The 17,203-nt window shown below is 43.4% G+C and overlaps 1 protein-coding gene across 1 annotated transcript in view; it reads right to left on the minus strand.

Annotated features, from left to right (window-relative positions):
- The window catches only part of noc3l (NOC3-like DNA replication regulator), a 33,374-nt gene extending 17,644 nt beyond the window's left edge, over window positions 1-15,730 (minus strand). Inside the window, exons 1-8 of the mRNA XM_080789030.1 lie at window positions 15,590-15,730; window positions 11,837-12,038; window positions 8,685-8,811; window positions 6,095-6,261; window positions 3,219-3,281; window positions 2,833-2,972; window positions 2,211-2,372; window positions 854-947 (exon numbers count right to left, since the gene is read on the minus strand). Coding sequence (XP_080645156.1) covers window positions 854-947; window positions 2,211-2,372; window positions 2,833-2,972; window positions 3,219-3,281; window positions 6,095-6,261; window positions 8,685-8,811; window positions 11,837-12,038; window positions 15,590-15,598 — 964 coding nt within the window. The 5' untranslated portion in view covers window positions 15,599-15,730. The remainder of the gene's footprint in view (window positions 1-853; window positions 948-2,210; window positions 2,373-2,832; window positions 2,973-3,218; window positions 3,282-6,094; window positions 6,262-8,684; window positions 8,812-11,836; window positions 12,039-15,589) is intronic.
- Window positions 15,731-17,203: the final 1,473 nt, after the last annotated feature.

Below are 17,203 nucleotides of genomic sequence, written 5' to 3' on the forward strand. Positions count from 1 at the left end.
CTCCCCTTGTCCCCCATATATGGGGACTAGGTTGGTCTCCCCTTGTCCCCCATATATGGGGACTAGGTTGGCAGAGGGTGTGTAGAGCCCAGGATCACATTATATGATTGACACAGGGGTGAAAATGGGTTACAAAATCTGTTAATTCAGACCTGATCAAAGCGGCGATGTCCTTTCTCAGCGAGGAGAGGATTTCAGTCGGGGTAGGAGAGACACTCGGGGTCCGTGGCTTAACGTTATACGTTGGCGTAACTAAACTTCCTTAACCCATTCTGACCCGAGATCAGATTCATACGAGGTTTCCACTGGACACACACACTGGTCTGATTATAACCCATTCTGACCCGAGATCAGATTCATACGAGGTTTCCACTGGACACACACACTGGTCTGATTATAACCCATTCTGACCCGAGATCAGATTCTATAAAAATGTCAGTCGTTCTTCGATTTCTTTCAAAAATAGCAGACCTACAAGCTCGTAGCGCGCCACTCGGTGGCGCGCTACGAGCTTGTAGATCTGCTATTTTTCAATAGCTAAAGCATGGGTTCCCGTTCAGAATGGGTTAGGTTATATTCCATATTAATAGTAGCCAGGCCAGGGCTCAACTAAGATAACTTGAAGATAACAGGTTTGGTGATATTTTTTACGAGTTGTGTCTAAAAGAAATGACTTTTTAACCTGATTTTGGCGGAGCTCATCAAACACACGACCTACTCCATGAAACCGAATCTAACCCAATTTAATCGCTAATCCAAGTGAAAAAGGCCCCAGGTGAAAAAGGCCCCAGGTCCTCCAGTGTGTGTGTGTGTGTGTGTGTGTGTGTGTGTGTGTGTGTGTGTGTGTGTGTACCTTTGACCACCTGCTCCAGGTCTTCCAGGTAGAACTTGTACTGACTGACCAGACCCTCCTCGAACTCACGAAGCTGCTGCGTGTCCCTCTTGACCTGCACACGCACACGCACACACACACACGCACACACACACACACACACAATAGTCATCCAAGGCGCTTTACAGAGACTGTAGGTTGAAGTAGTTTCACTGTTGTTGATCTTTGACATTTCTGAATCGATGAAAAATCGTCCATCACGATGAATCTATAATAATCGATTTATTTTCCACCACCGCTAGCTAAAATGGAGTCTGAAAGGTTTCAGTTCTGACTGCAATGGGAAGTTCATTCCATAGTTTAGATTGGGAGTGAGTCTGTAGTTCTGACTGCAATGGGAAGTTCATTCCATAGTTTAGATTGGGAGTGAGTCTGTAGTTCTGACTGCAATGGGAAGTTCATTCCATAGTTTATATTGGGAGTGAGTCTGTAGTTCTGACTGCAATGGGAAGTTCATTCCATATAGTTTGGATTGGGAGTGAGTCTGTAGTTCTGACTGCAATGGGAAGTCCATTCCATAGTTTAGATTGGGAGTGAGTCTGTAGTTCTGACTGCAATGGGAAGTTCATTCCATATAGTTTAGATTGGGAGTGAGTCTGTAGTTCTGACTGCAATGGGAAGTTCATTCCATATAGTTTAGATTGGGAGTGAGTCTGTAGTTCTGACTGCAATGGGAAGTTCATTCCATATAGTTTGGATTGGGAGTGAGTCTGTAGTTCTGACTGCAATGGGAAGTTCATTCCATATAGTTTAGATTGGGAGTGAGTCTGTAGTTCTGACTGCAATGGGAAGTTCATTCCATATAGTTTGGATTGGGAGTGAGTCTGTAGTTCTGACTGCAATGGGAAGTTCATTCCATAGTTTATATTGGGAGTGAGTCTGTAGTTCTGACTGCAGTGGGAAGTTCATTCCATAGTTTATATTGGGAGTGAGTCTGTAGTTCTGACTGCAATGGGAAGTTCATTCCATAGTTTAGATTGGGAGTGAGTCTGTAGTTCTGACTGCAATGGGAAGTTCATTCCATAGTTTAGATTGGGAGTGAGTCTGTAGTTCTGACTGCAATGGGAAGTTCATTCCATAGTTTAGATTGGGAGTGAGTCTGTAGTTCTGACTGCAATGGGAAGTTCATTCCATATAGTTTAGATTGGGAGTGAGTCTGTAGTTCTGACTGTAATGGGATGTCCATTCCATAGTTTAGATTGGGAGTGAGTCTGTAGTTCTGACTGTAATGGGATGTCCATTCCATAGTTTAGATTGGGAGTGAGTCTGTAGTTCTGTAGTTCATAGTGTTGGAGGCAGAAGGAGGGGAGTCTGGTACCTTGGTGTTCTTCTCGGTGTCGGTCAGCGGGCGGATGCGATAGGACGGGGTGATGTCCTTAAAGATCTCCATCAGAGACACCATGACCAGCTTACGCACAGAGACCGCCACGCACACGTCTGACTCTGACAGCATGGAGCGCAGTTCCTTCAGCTTCTTAATCTGAGAGAGAGACAGAGAGAGACAGAGAGAGACAGAGACAGAGAGAGACAGAGAGAGACAGAGAGATATAGAGAGACAGAGAGAGACAGAGAGAGACAGAGAGATATAGAGAGACAGAGAGAGACAGAGAGAGACAGAGAGACAGAGAGAGAGGGCCTTAGTGTTTTATTTAGCTGCCAGGGGGCAGGTGGGCAACCCTTAGTGTTTTATTTAGCTGCCAGGGGGCAGGTGGGCGACCCTTAGTGTTTTATTTAGCTGCTTTAACAAAATGTTAGTCGACGAACATTTTGTCATAGTTTCAGTCGACAAAACTGTGTGTAAGTAAAGGGACAGTACGTACATTAAAGGGACAGTACGTACATTAAAGGGACAGTATGTACATTAAAGGGACAGTACGTACATTAAAGGGACAGTACGTACATTAAAGGGACAGTACGTACATTAAAGGGACAGTACGTACATTGTTAGTGGGGTCAGCCGTGATGGCCGAGGCCAGCGCTCCGATGCGGAGCTTCCTGTCCATCAGTTTCTCGGCGCGGAGCTCCTCCCTCTGCTCTGCCGTCAGCGTGCTGGTCATCGCGGTGCTCTCTGGCGCCTCCTCTGGTGGGGGGGGGGGGACACACACACATTGCTGGTTTGCGCTCGGCTGTTTCACGCTCTGAATATCTGCCCCGATCTACAAGCTCACAACGAGTGGCCTGAGCTTGTAGATCTAACTGTCGACGCTATCAAGACACTGTGTGTGTGTGTATTTGTGTGTGTGCGTGTGTGTGTGTGTGTGTGTGTGTGTGTGTGCGCATGCGTGTGTGCGTGTGTGTGTGTGCGCGTGTGCGCGTGCGCGTGTACCGTTCTCAAAGTGTTCCAGTCCAGTGTCCTCCTCCTCTTCATCTTCCTCCTCCTCACGGATCACTGGAGACACATAACCATGACATCACCATGACTTCATCATCATCATACTAGTCTCAATGTTCAAATGCTTCCGTCGTACAGTCTGGAGCAACGGAAGCTCTGATCATGAGTAAAATATAAATGCTTCCGTCGTACAGTCTGGAGCAACGGAAGCTCTGATCATGAGTAAAATATAAATGCTTCCGTCGTACAGTCTGGAGCAACGGAAGCTCTGATCATGAGTCAAATATAAATGCTTCCGTAGTACAGTCTGGAGCAACGGAAGCTCTGATCATGAGTCAAATATAAATGCTTCCGTCGTACAGTCTGGAGCAACGGAAGCTCTGATCATGAGTAAAATATAAATGCTTCCGTCGTACAGTCTGGAGCAACGGAAGCTCTGATCATGAGTAAAATATAAATGCTTCCGTCGTACAGTCTGGAGCAACGGAAGCTCTGATCATGAGTAAAATATAAATGCTTCCGTCGTACAGTCTGGAGCAACGGAAGCTCTGATCATGAGTAAAATATAAATGCTTCCGTCGTACAGTCTGGAGCAACGGAAGCTCCGATCATGAGTAAAATATAAATGCTTCCGTCGTACAGTCTGGAGCAACGGAAGCTCCGATCATGAGTAAAATATAAATGCTTCCGTCATACAGTCTGGAGCAACGGAAGCTCTGATCATGAGTAAAATATAAATGCTTCCGTCGTACAGTCTGGAGCAACGGAAGCTCTGATCACGAGTAAAAGATAAAGCGTAAGTTGAGCCTCCTCCTCACTTCCGTTTCGTCTTCACAGTCGCACAAATGTATCCTAATATAAATATAAATCATCTAAGCATATATATATATAACTTGAGCAGAAATGGATATTAACAAATAAAATGTAAAGATATTTTAAACTATATTTTCGTGAACGGAGATGACAAACAGATTACTCTGAGACAGACAGACAGACAGGCAGGCAGACAGACAGACAGACAGACAGACAGACAGGCAGGCAGGCAGGCAGGCAGGCAGGCAGACAGACAGACAGACAGACAGACAGACAGACAGACAGACAGACAGGGCTCGACAGTGCGACTAGGTACTCGCATTTGCGACAAAAAATATCACCGTGCGAGTTGTAAAATTAAATTTGTAGCTACAGGGTTTGACCGTTCAATCGTGATAAAGACAAGTCTCTGTCTACAGCAAGTGCACATTCTATAGTCGTGGTTCTATACCTAAATTTATATTTCTGGACGGCGGTGTCGTTCGCCAAAAAGAGCAGAGCTACAAGCTAACAACGTGTCGAGGCTCAATGCGGCGTTCATTTGAAGATCTGTCCCCTTTGCTCCCACCGCCCCTCCCCTCCCTGTGTTGCTGATCCGTGCTCTTCCCTGTCACTGCTTGCTGACTGTCAGCAGCGGCAGACAGAAAAGCATTATCTTACTTACTTACTTTTAACCAAACGCGGGTGAAACAGCGTGCAGCCGTGCACGCACGCGCGCACACACATGGAGTGGACGGATTGATGTTTATCAAAAACAACCCTTGCTTAGCGTTTGCTTACAAAAGCGTGTGCCCAGCATAAATGATAATACGAACTGGCTGGATTACCATTAATATCAGTCAGTCAGTCAAAGCCAAGGAGAATGTTACAATACTAATTCACCATCGAGCAGCCTCTGCACTGAATGTCACACTAACATGATGGAACAGCAGGATAAAAACAGATAGCCTGTCTATCCATCCATGAGCAACTTATTATCTATCTAGCTCTGGTCCATAGCTCTAATGTGTTGCATGTATTAGAGGTATGGAACAGAGCTACTATCGATCTATCTACAAAGTATTATCATAAAACAAATTGATTATATAGATTATATGAAAACAAACATAACAATGATATCATGATGAATATCACTATTTTGTGATAATTGCTGAAAAGATAGTGATATCATATTTTGACATTATTTTCCACCCCTACCTCATGCTCAAAAAAATCACACCCATGTGAAGTGAGGGGCGCTCTTGTCATCATACATCATCAGATATCATCTCATACTGGCCAATCAAAATGCCTGTTGCCTGTGATTGGTTAGCTGATTTGCTCGTTTACGACATACATTTTCCCTTCAACGTCAACGGCGTTTAATTTATGTCATATTTAGCAGAATTCTGACGTAATTTCTCTGTTGATTGTCAATGGCTCATTTTGAGATGTGTGGGGACAAAGGCTGTATATTGGAGGGGCTAGCGCCCCTTAAAAATACATCATTTTTCATCGTGCTCCTAAAATAATTCGTGTGCTACTAGATTTAGGCGCACGTGCTACTTGGAAAAATGCTATATAATAATGATTTATACCTGTGCGCATCCTGGCGCTTATTCACTATTTCAGGAATAAATAGCCTTGCCTTGCACATGTTACCAATACATACACATTGGCCTTGGTTACATGCACAACATGATGAATTGTCTATTCTGTAGACTGTACGGCTCTGTTGGGAGTTCCAGTGATCCAGCTGTGTGACTGTATTGATCCACCAATTTTGCTTTGGCAATGTAAACGTATGTTTCCCCATGCCAATAAAACCCTTTGAATTGAATTGAATTGATACACGTCATTAGTGATCGCGGAATGTGCCGTCGCTTTGAAATGACAGCGTAGTGCATTCCGATTCTAGAGGAAAATTTGACCACCACTCTGTCCTCGCATCGACTCCTCTCCTCCTCGCTGGGGGCGGAGCCGAGGAGCGAGTGGAGGACGCGAGGAGAGTGAGCGAGTGTGGTATTGGAATTTAGCTCTACAGACAGACAGACAGACAGACAGACAGACAGACAGACCTTGTCTCTCGAAGCTCTGAGGAATGAGGCGGGTCTTGTCTTTGATTGGCAGCAGGTGAATGACCTCCTTGTCCTCCATTGGCTGGTTGGTCCTGCGAGGGTGCTTCTCATAGGTCGCCTCCTCTGCTGCGCGCTCTGCCTTACGCTTCTTCAGGTGCACTGGACCACTGCGCGCACACACACACACACACACACTGAGTATAGAGTGCCTCAGTCCCACCCACTTTCAGAAAAGCGAGTGGACCAGGAAATGAAACCCCAATGCATTCTTCCATCGGCACTTCTAATATCATTTATTTAAAGACGGTTACGCCGCTGGACAAAGCCAACTCGGATCGTGACGAATCATGACAATGAACACAAAGTTTTGGGGCCGATCAAATCATTAGAAAGAAGAAAAGAAAGTCAGGAGACAACACTATTTGTTTTGTTTTTCGTCTTATACATTATTTGATCGGCCCCAAAACATTGTGTTCATTGTCATGATTTGTCACGATCCGAGTTGGCTTTGTCCGCGGCGTAACCGTCTTTAAATAAATTATATTAGAAGTGCCGATGGGAGAATGCATTGGGTTTTCATTTCCTGGGCCACTCGTTGTTCTGAAAGGGGGCGGGACTGCGGCGCTCTATAGAGCATCGCAGTCCCTTTCATGACGACACCAGTCCCAGGGAATAATTCCCAGTGCATTTTCCCCTCATAGACATTTCAAAACGTATTTATTTAAAGACCTTTAAAGCGTCGTATGAAGATCAACTCGAGTCGTGACAAATCATGACAACAAAAACACAATATTTTGGACCAAACAAATAATTACAAAGAAGAAAAACGAGAAAGAATTTAGGCTTGAACCCTAACCCTATAACCCCTAGTTTAAAAACAACGTCTGAATCCTGACTTAAGGTTTGTGGAAAAACGTAATATCTATATTATAGCAGAATATAAATACGAGCTTGTAAATCTGTTATTTTTGAAAAGTCATGAAAATGTGGCGCAAACCTTTATAATAATAATAATAAAACGTTATTTGTATAGCACATTTCATGACATGAAATGCAGCTTAAAGTGCTTTACAGAGCAATGGAGAATAAAAAAGAAAAGCAAGGCAACGACATTAAAAAACAAGCAGTAATGCAATACAGTGAGGACATGAATAACAAAAAAATCACACCTGTGTGAACCTCTCTCTCTCTCTCTCTCTCAGCACTACCCCTCTCTCTATTTCTGGCACCCCCTACTGGTATTAATAAATGCACGCACGCAGCATTACCCCGTCTTCCAATTTCACGTGTCGTGCTCATGAACACTGATACAAACAAGTAGGTAGGTAGTAGGTACACAGAGACATTGCTGGTTGTAGGAGTCAGTGGTTGCACCACTCAAAAATAAAAGATCAATTAAAAGCAATGTTGTAGAAGTGGGTCTTGAGCTGTGCTTTAAAAATGTCTACAGAGGCTGCCTGTCGAAGGTACAGTGGGAGGTTGTTCCATGCCGACGGCCCGTAGAAGCAAAAATCTGCTTCCCCGTATTTTTTAGTTGCCATTTTTTTAGGCAAAGCGAGCAGGCCAGCAGTGGAAGACCTTAGGGGGCGGTTTGGGACATATTTAGGCAGGCAGTCATGTAGGTAGGAAGGTGCGAGACCATTGAGAGCTTTATAAAAATAATTTTAAAATCAATCCTAAAAACAACCGGAAGCCAGTGCAGTGAAGCCAAAACTGGAGTAATATGTTCTCTCATCTTAGTTCTAGTTAAAACTCTGGCTGCTGCATTTTGGACAAGTTGTAATCTGTCAGTCGTTTTCTTAGGTAGTCCTGAAAAAAGTGCATTGCAGTAATCAAGCCGAGAAAAAAAACAAAGGCGTGGATTAGCGTTTTTGCATCGTCCAAAGACAAATTGAATAATATATTCTTTCAGAGCGAATATTTTTAACTCAAATCTTTGCTTCTGGGGGGGCGGGGGGGTCCTGGCAGAGCCGTTCCGGAGTGGTCCCAACGGGTTGTGCGGCCCGGCTGTCTTTTCCCTAGTGGTTCTGATCGAGGGTCGCTACTGGGACGTAAGGGCCGATTCGTGCTCCTATTTTAGAGACGAATAGAAGTGTGTTCGGCGCTGTAGAGCCCACAATGTGACGTCATTAATAAAGTCAGAAATAGTAGACATTTGTAGAATCGTCCTTTAGGTCTCAACGGGTTCTCGTCGTGTGTGTGTGTGTGTGTGTGTGGCTAAATACTGTTCTGTCTCAGCTACTATGTGCAGTCTGTCTGTCTGGAGAAGGCGTTGTTTCATTTATCCCTAGGTGGCTTAAAAAACCCAAAACAAACATCCTGTCTAGTAGTGTCAAGTAATAGTATGTCAACAATGTGCTATATATATGTATATTTATTTTTTCTCCTTTTCCCTCTGTGTGTTAAGCATGTGCAGCAGCTATATCTGGTTGGACCATATAATGTATAACCTAATTCTGATCAGTGTTTGGGTCTATTGTATTACGCCTCTTGTGCAGATCCAAATAAAATAATTCAAATGTGTGTGTTGTGGTGTGGTGTGGTGTGGTGCGCGTGCGGTGTGTGTGTGTGTGTGTGTGTGTGTGTGTACCTGGTGGTCAGGTCTCGGGTGAGGAAGGAGGCTCGTTGAGCCAGAGCTCTGATCTCCTCTAGGTCTTCCTCCTCCATCATGTCTACAGGAAGACACTCCACGAAGTCCTCCTCATCCTCCTCCTCCTCTGTACACACACACACACACACACAAACCACACACACACACACACACACACACACACACACACAGTAGAAGACAGGGTCAGACTCTAGAATGAAAGCGTTGATTCCGTGAAGAAAGACAAATGACGCATGTAACCGGTGCAGACGACCCGCTGCCAGCCTGTCACACATGTTTTGGTCATGCCTTATAGGTTGGTGGACTTTTGGACAGCCATATTTCAATCATATTCTGACTTTTTTTTTCCCAGTATTGTCTCTGCATTGGGGAAGAGTGGGTGGGCATAGTGGGTGGACGGGAGGTAAATGAGGGGTGCCTTAAGACGTATGTATTAACAAATGTACAGTATATGCTGACATGAACAAGGACCCCACATGGGAGGGGAAAAAATGTAAAAAACCCAATAAAATATATTAACCCATTCTGACCTGAGATCAGATTCATACGAGGTTTCCACTGGACACACACTTGTCTGATTAACCCATTCTGACCTGAGATCAGATTCAAAAAATGTCAGTCGTTCTTCGATTTTTCAAAAATAGCAGACCTACAAGCTCGTAGCGCGCCACTCGGTGGCGCGCTATGAGCTTGTAGATCTGCTATTTTTCAATAGCTAAAGCATAACGTGATGGTAACGCCAAAATGGGTTCCCGTTCAGAATGGGTGGAAAAAAAAAAAAAAAAAGTCAAATGAAAACCACTAAACGGGATATCTAATAAGTCTAGTATAATTATCATCATATCTAATAAGCAGGGCTCCAGCGTGCGACCTATTAGGTCGCATATGCGACTTAATTTCTTAATGTGCGAGTTAAATTTGAACGAGGTCGCACCGGTGCTACTTATTGCTTTCACTCCCAGCCTCAACTCAATGAAGCACGGGGCGTTAGCGCGATAATAAAATATTACTTTATTCTCGCTCATTCCGCGCCTCCTCTCTCTCTCTTTCTCCCTCCCTCTCTCTCTCTCTCTCTCTCTGCCTGCCTGTCTGTCTGTCTGCAACGGTCTGCACACGACACGCGTGAGTTCAACAGCGGCGGCGCGCTCACTGATCAACCCCGAAAAAAACTAAACTGATTTCAGCATCGGCTGTAGGCTACATAAGTTTCCCTGGAGCGCACACTTTTTACAACTATGATGATGCATGCTGTGCATTGCTGTCGCTGAATCCACGGAGACAGCAGACACAACATAATATGGGGGACTGCGCCTCGTCCCCGACCCCAAACACGGTAAACTTGTTATATATATATATAGCTTCCGATAGCTTGTTATTTTGCGTGGAGTAGCGCTGTGTGCAGGCCATAGACTGTATGCAGGCCAGGCTACATACATGATCACCTCTGAGTAGCGCTGTGTGCAGGCCATAGACTGTATGCAGGCCAGGCTACATACATGATCGCCTCTGAGTAGCGCTGTGTGCAGGCCATAGACTGTGTGCAGGCCAGGCTACATACATGATCGCCTCTGAGTAGCGCTGTGTGCAGGCCATAGACTGTATGCAGGCCAGGCTACATACATGATCGCCTCGAACAAAATACATCTCCCACGTGAAACCTGGTATATTCTTCGTCGTACGACGTGGTGTTGCATGCTGAAAATATCAGATTTACAAGCTCACAACGCGTCGCGTCCACCACACGTTGTGAGCTTGTAGATCAGCACATGGAAATATGCAGGCTGAGACGTTTAGAAACTTTAACCTTCACAATAAAAGCACATCAGCTTTCACATGTTCATTCCATATAAAGAAAAGACAGGAGGAAAGTGGGCAAGGATTATGAATTCGGTGGCATTTCACATTGCAAAAGGGTGCAGGAATTAGTGGGCACCTCGGTGTTAAATATCCTTATTGGCCATTAGGTTGAACATGCCCATGCAGAAGGTAAGGGGTGTGTCTCATTTCTGTTTCATATACAGTAGCCAAATGATAATATATGGAAAAATGCACTATAGGTTAATTCATTATAATAATTTCCTAGTAGAAATTCGAATTCGAGAAACTCGAATAGAATGTGTGTGAGTGAGAAATATAACATGTTATCTGCTTAAAGGACAACTTTAGTTTTTTTCAACCAAGGTTCATGTTTTAGGTTGTTATTAGAGAAACTATAAGGTGAGTGTTCATTTTCTTTTTAGGGATTTTAGCAGTTTTTGACAGGGGGGCGGGGGCATTTGAGCATGGGGCTAAATATGTATTCTTTAACACAATTATATGGTGATTTATTTTTTTATGGTTTACTATAGTCCTAATAAACGCCAGGAAATTACATCTGGCCACAAAAGATCACGGGATCTATTGAATGTGACAAACTGACATATTGAGCCTATACACACAGTATAAGCCTTCCCCCAGTAGGCTACCTTCACATTCAGTAGATCCTGTGATCTTCTGTGGCCAGATGTAATTTCCTGGCGTTTATTAGGACTATAGTAAACCATAAAAAAAGAAATCGCCAAAAGACTGTGTTAAAAAATACATATTTAGCCCCATGTTCGAATGCCCCCGCCCCCCCCTGTCAAAAACAGCTAAAATCCCTAAAACGAAAGAAAGCAGCGAATGAAAAAAGATTAACACTCATCTTTTACTTTATCTAATAAACTAAAACATGAGCCTTGGTTGAAAAAAAAAACTAAAGTTGTCCTTTAATTAATTTAAGGCATTTATGCTTCAGCCAAGAAAGCCTTTGCTAGCCTTGGTGATGAGGTCATGTATTAATACAGCACTGAGGCGCTATACAAAAAAACAGTTGGTGCTACAGTACCTAATTTGTGGTGGCGCTACCGACTGAAAAGGTAGGTGGCGCCAGTGCTACCTGTGAAAAGGTTAGTCTGGAGCCCTGCTAATAAGTCTAGTATAATTATCATCATATCTAATACGTCTAGTATAATTATCATCATATCTAATAAGTCTAGTATAATTATCATAATTAAATATTCACAACTTTTTTCACAGAATCAAAGGTATGGTCTTAAAGACCCCCAGGGGCTTGGGGGTCTACAGGGGGCCTCTAGGGGTTCTATACAGACCTGGTCTCTTCTTGTAGACCTCCAGGGGCTTGGGGGTCTCGGTGGCGATGTTTCTGACCGCCTGGCGTAGTTTCCGCTGCTCCTTGCGCTGCTTCTTGTCGACGTTCACCTGTTTGAACTGTCGGTTCTTCAGCTTATTGTCCAGCTTCACTGAACTGGTCTTCAGAAGCTTCCGGAAGCTGGGCTTACGTTTCTTAGACCGCTGGGAGGGAGGGAGGGAGAGAGGGAGGGGGGGGGGGGAGAGAGAGGTTAACACTCAAGCGGAGCGCAGAGTGGCGTGGCGTGAACGAAGCGCATGTACTGTACAGCCATGTCCTATCGAGTGCTTACGAACTGATCAGGGACCGAGGGGGTCCCGAGAGGGGCTAGCCTGGGGCTCAGTGACGTCATGTTGTAGTTCGGTGGTCACCTCACCACCGACAATCCAGACTACGAATGGGCCTTTAACATGCTGTGTTCATCGGTGTAGGATCGGATGTCAAACCCACAGATGTTGCAGTTCATTAACATGCTGTTTTCATCGGTGTAGGATCGGATGTCAAACCCCCAGATGTTGCAGTTCATTAACATGCTGTTTTCATCGGTGTAGGATCGGATGTCAAACCCACAGATGTTGCAGTTCATTAACATGCTGTTTTCATCGGTGTAGGATCGGATGTCAAACCCACAGATGTTGCAGTTCACTAACATGCTGTGTTCATCGGTGTAGGATCGGATGTCAAACTCCCAGATGTTGCAGGTCATTAACATGCTGTGTTCATCGGTGTAGGATCGGATGTCAAACCCCCAGATGTTGCAGTTCATTAACATGCTGTGTTCATCGGTGTAGGATCGGATGTCAAACTCCCAGATGTTGCAGTTCACTAACATGCTGTGTTCATCAGTGTAGGATCGGATGTCAAACTCCCAGATGTTGCAGTTCACTAACATGCTGTGTTCATCAGTGTAGGATCGGATGTCAAACTCCCAGATGTTGCAGTTCACTAACATGCTGTGTTCATCAGTGTAGGATCGGATGTCAAACTCCCAGATGTTGCAGTTCACTAACATGCTGTGTTCATCGGTGTAGGATCGGATGTCAAACTCCCAGATGTTGCAGTTCATTAACATGCTGTGTTCATCGGTGTAGGATCGGATGTCAAACTCCCAGATGTTGCAGTTCATTAACATGCTGTGTTCATCGGTGTAGGATCGGATGTCAAACCCACAGATGTTGCAGTTTATTAACATGCTGTGTTCATCGGTGTAGGATCGGATGTCAAACCCACAGATGTTGCAGTTTATTAACATGCTGTGTTCATCAGTGTAGGATCGGAGGTCAAACCCACAGATGTTGCAGTTCACTAACATGCTGTGTTCATCGGTGTAGGATCGGATGTCAAACCCACAGATGTTGCAGTTCACTAACATGCTGTGTTCATCAGTGTAGGATCGGATGTCAAACCCACAGATGTTGCAGGTCATTAACATGCTGTGTTCATCAGTGTAGGATCGGAGGTCAAACTCCCAGATGTTGCAGTTCACTAACATGCTGTGTTCATCGGTGTAGGATCGGATGTCAAACTCACAGATGTTGCAGTTCATTAACATGCTGTGTTCATCGGTGTAGGATCGGATGTCAAACCCACAGATGTTGCAGTTCACTAACATGCTGTGTTCATCAGTGTAGGATCGGAGGTCAAACCCACAGATGTTGCAGTTCATTAACATGCTGTGTTCATCAGTGTAGGATCGGAGGTCAAACCCACAGATGTTGCAGTTCATTAACATGCTGTGTTCATCAGTGTAGGAGGTCAAAATCACAGATGTTGCAGTTCACTAACATGCTGTGTTCATCGGTGTAGGATCGGATGTCAAACCCACAGATGTTGCAGTTCATTAACATGCTGTGTTCATCAGTGTAGGAGGTCAAAATCACAGATGTTGCAGTTCATTAACATGCTGTGTTCATCAGTGTAGGAGGTCAAAATCACAGATGTTGCAGTTCATTAACATGCTGTGTTCATCAGTGTAGGAGGTCAAACTCACAGATGTTGCAGTTCATTAACATGCTGTGTTCATCAGTGTAGGAGGTCAAAATCACAGATGTTGCAGTTCATTAACATGCTGTGTTCATCAGTGTAGGAGGTCAAAATCACAGATGTTGCAGTTCATTAACATGCTGTGTTCATCAGTGTAGGAGGTCAAAATCACAGATAATGCAGTTCATTCCCAAAGTAGTGTTGGGTGCTTGCACATAATGCACACATGGCATCAACGCATGGTGTTGTGTGCAGGCACACTATACACTTTGTCCTTCTTTTTATCATTCATTTTTTTAAGAGCCTGCCCTGCAGGGACTTACAGATGAAATGTAGCTTCGGCTAACTCTGTATGGCCCATTTACATTGATGTGAAAACTGACATGTTGATTAATGAGCTTTGTCAAATAAATAAATAAATAAAGTGATCAAATTAAATGGTCAGCTATTCAATGATAAAAAAGGGGAGTATGTGAATAGCAATGATAAGTAGGCCAACCAATTCAGGATATTGTTTACTAATTAATTACATTGTTTTCGGTACTTTGGTGCTTTTTAGCATTCCTACTTCATCTAGTGTCGAGTTGGTAAACTCAAAGGGCCCCTACGGACGGCTGCAATTCGAAACTGGCCCCCCTAAAATCTGAATTCCCCCCCCCCCCACCGCCCACCCCTTTTCCCCCCCTCACTCACTGTATAAGTTTATTTTCCCTTTTTACCTCCTTTATGATGAAATCCTGTTCTGGGCTATATAGAAGTGTCTATTTGCATTGATTGATTGATTGAAATATTTATTAACAGTTTGTAGAATTACAGTACATTTCAAGCACAAACTCAATACAGAGACTGTTAACTGTGAGTGGACGACCCAATTAAGCATTACACTTGTTTACAACAGGGTCCACATTGTTCAATTCATCAAAACATTTAGAGACACTTCTATGTAGTTAAAAAACAGAACAGGAATTCATCATATAGGAAGCAAAAAGGGAAAAGATACATATACAGTGAGGGGAAAAGGAGAGGGGGGCGGTGGGGGGGATTCAGATTTTACAGAGGCCAGAGGTTTTGAATTGCAGCCGTCCGTAGGTGCCCTTTGAGAGTGGTTTTGAAGGAGTCAAGGGATTCACATGTCTTAATGACTGTTGGTAGGGCGTTCCACATTTTGGTGGCATAGGAGCGAAAATAATTTAGTCCCTTGTTTGTTGCACGTCTCTAAATGTTTTGATGAATTGAACATGGTGGACCCTCTTGTAAATAAGTGTAATGCTTAATTGGGTCGTCCACTCACAGTTAACAGTCTTTTGTATTGAGTTTGTGCTTGGAATGTACTGTAATTCTGCAAACTGTGTTATTTAAATCAATCAATCAACTGCCGAGTTCTCCGGATACCTTAGAACTACACGCATGTAGTCCTTTAGCATCAGTGGGTACTTAATTGTTGCAATAAAACATTGCAAAGCGAAAACAAAAACAGAAAGAACGCCGCAACATTAGCCCAAACATTTAGATTCTCGTAGAGGTTTTTTTTCGATTCTGACGAATCTCTCTAGAGATTCGTCAGAATCGAAAAAGACCTCTACGAGAATCTAAATGTATGTTTGGGCTACAGCAACATATCCTTAGTCCTTACACACTGTAAACTGACCGTTAGATGGATCAGAATGTAGCCAGCTAGCATCACATGCTATCTCTGTCTTTCTCAACAACACAACAATAAATGATAACTTACCGGCGCCATGTTTCACTGAGAGAGGATGTACTGTTGTACCTTGTATAATATTATTAATGTAAACCGTAAACACTGTCAGAGAGTGTGTGTGTGTGTGTGTGTGTGTGTGTTGGACACACGTGTGTTGTCTCTGTTGTTCCTGAACCTCAACCCGGAACAACAAACATGACCGGGGGGGGGGGGGGGGTTGCCAGGTTGGGTGAGATAAATGAAAAGAAGCGAGCACTTCGCCCCATTAAATGAATGATACATGGATGGGCTACACTTGAAAATAGCAGATCTACAAGCTCACAACGCGTCGCATCACTATTTAAAAAAATAAAATAAAATATCTTTCAGGATAATTTTAAAAACGTGGAATATATATATTTAGACCTTTTTAAACAACATAAATCTTGTATGAGGGTCCATCTCTCTCTCTCTCTCTCTCTCTCTATCTCCCTCTCTCTCTCTCCCCTCCCTCCCTGGCATTAAATGTTTCCACATATTTACATCTGTGGTTCTTTGACTTGAACATTAAATACTGGTTTAAACTTTAAACAACAAACATTAAAAAACAAACAAAAAAAGACGCAACCAGTAAAACAAGCCCAGAGTCGCTTATAATAAGCGGACATGGCAACCCTGAACATGAGCGACAAAATCAAGTGTTTGGGCGCACAGTGACGCCAAGTGGACAGGAGGAGAACTACATCGGAATCCCGTTAAACCAGGGCTCTGCAATGCAACCTTTTTGTGACATGTTTTATGTTCTAATAATAAATAGATAGTCAGTCAGTCTTCCATGTTTTATGTTCTAATAATAGATAGATAGTTGGTGAGTGTTCCATGTTTTATGTTCTAATAATAGATAGTCAGTCAGTCTTCCATGTTTTATGTTCTAATAATAGATAGATAGTCAGTCAGTCTTCCATGTTATATGTTCTAATAATAGATAGATAGTCAGTGTTCCATGTTTTATGTTCTAATAATAGATAGATAGTTGGTGAGTGTTCCATGTTTTATGTTCTAATAATAGATAGATAGTCAGTCAGTCTTCCATGTTTTATGTTCTAATAATAGATAGATAGTCAGTCAGTCTTCCATGTTTTATGTTCTAATAATAGATAGATAGTCAGTCAGTCTTCCATGTTTTATGTTCTAATAATAGATAGATAGTCAGTGTTCCATGTTTTATGTTCTAATACTAGATAGATAGTCAGTCAGTATTCCATGTTTTATGTTATAATAATAAATAGATAGTTGGTCAGTGTTCCATGTTTTATGTTATAATAATAAATAGATAGTTGGTCAGTGTTCCATGTTTTATGTTCTAATAATAGATAGTCAGTCAGTGTCCGTGTCAACATTAAATGTAATGACACTTGACATAACATAGCCAGAAGTATAGTGACTTAGGCCTACTAATACTCCTAATACTTATTAGTAGTACTATTAGTACGAGGCTATACCGATTACTATAGTACCCAGATATGGGGGCCTACAGGGCTGTCCACTGGCCTAGCGGTCCAGGCGCAACATGAGGCCACATAGAGGCTCTGGCCTGACGTGTCGCGTGTTCGAGTCCCAGTCATGACGACCTTTGCCGCTTGTCTCCCCCCCCACACCTCTCTC

Source organism: Protomyctophum bolini (assembly GCF_963924005.1).
Source record: "Protomyctophum bolini genome assembly, chromosome: 18".
Classification (NCBI taxonomy): domain Eukaryota; kingdom Metazoa; phylum Chordata; class Actinopteri; order Myctophiformes; family Myctophidae; genus Protomyctophum; species Protomyctophum bolini.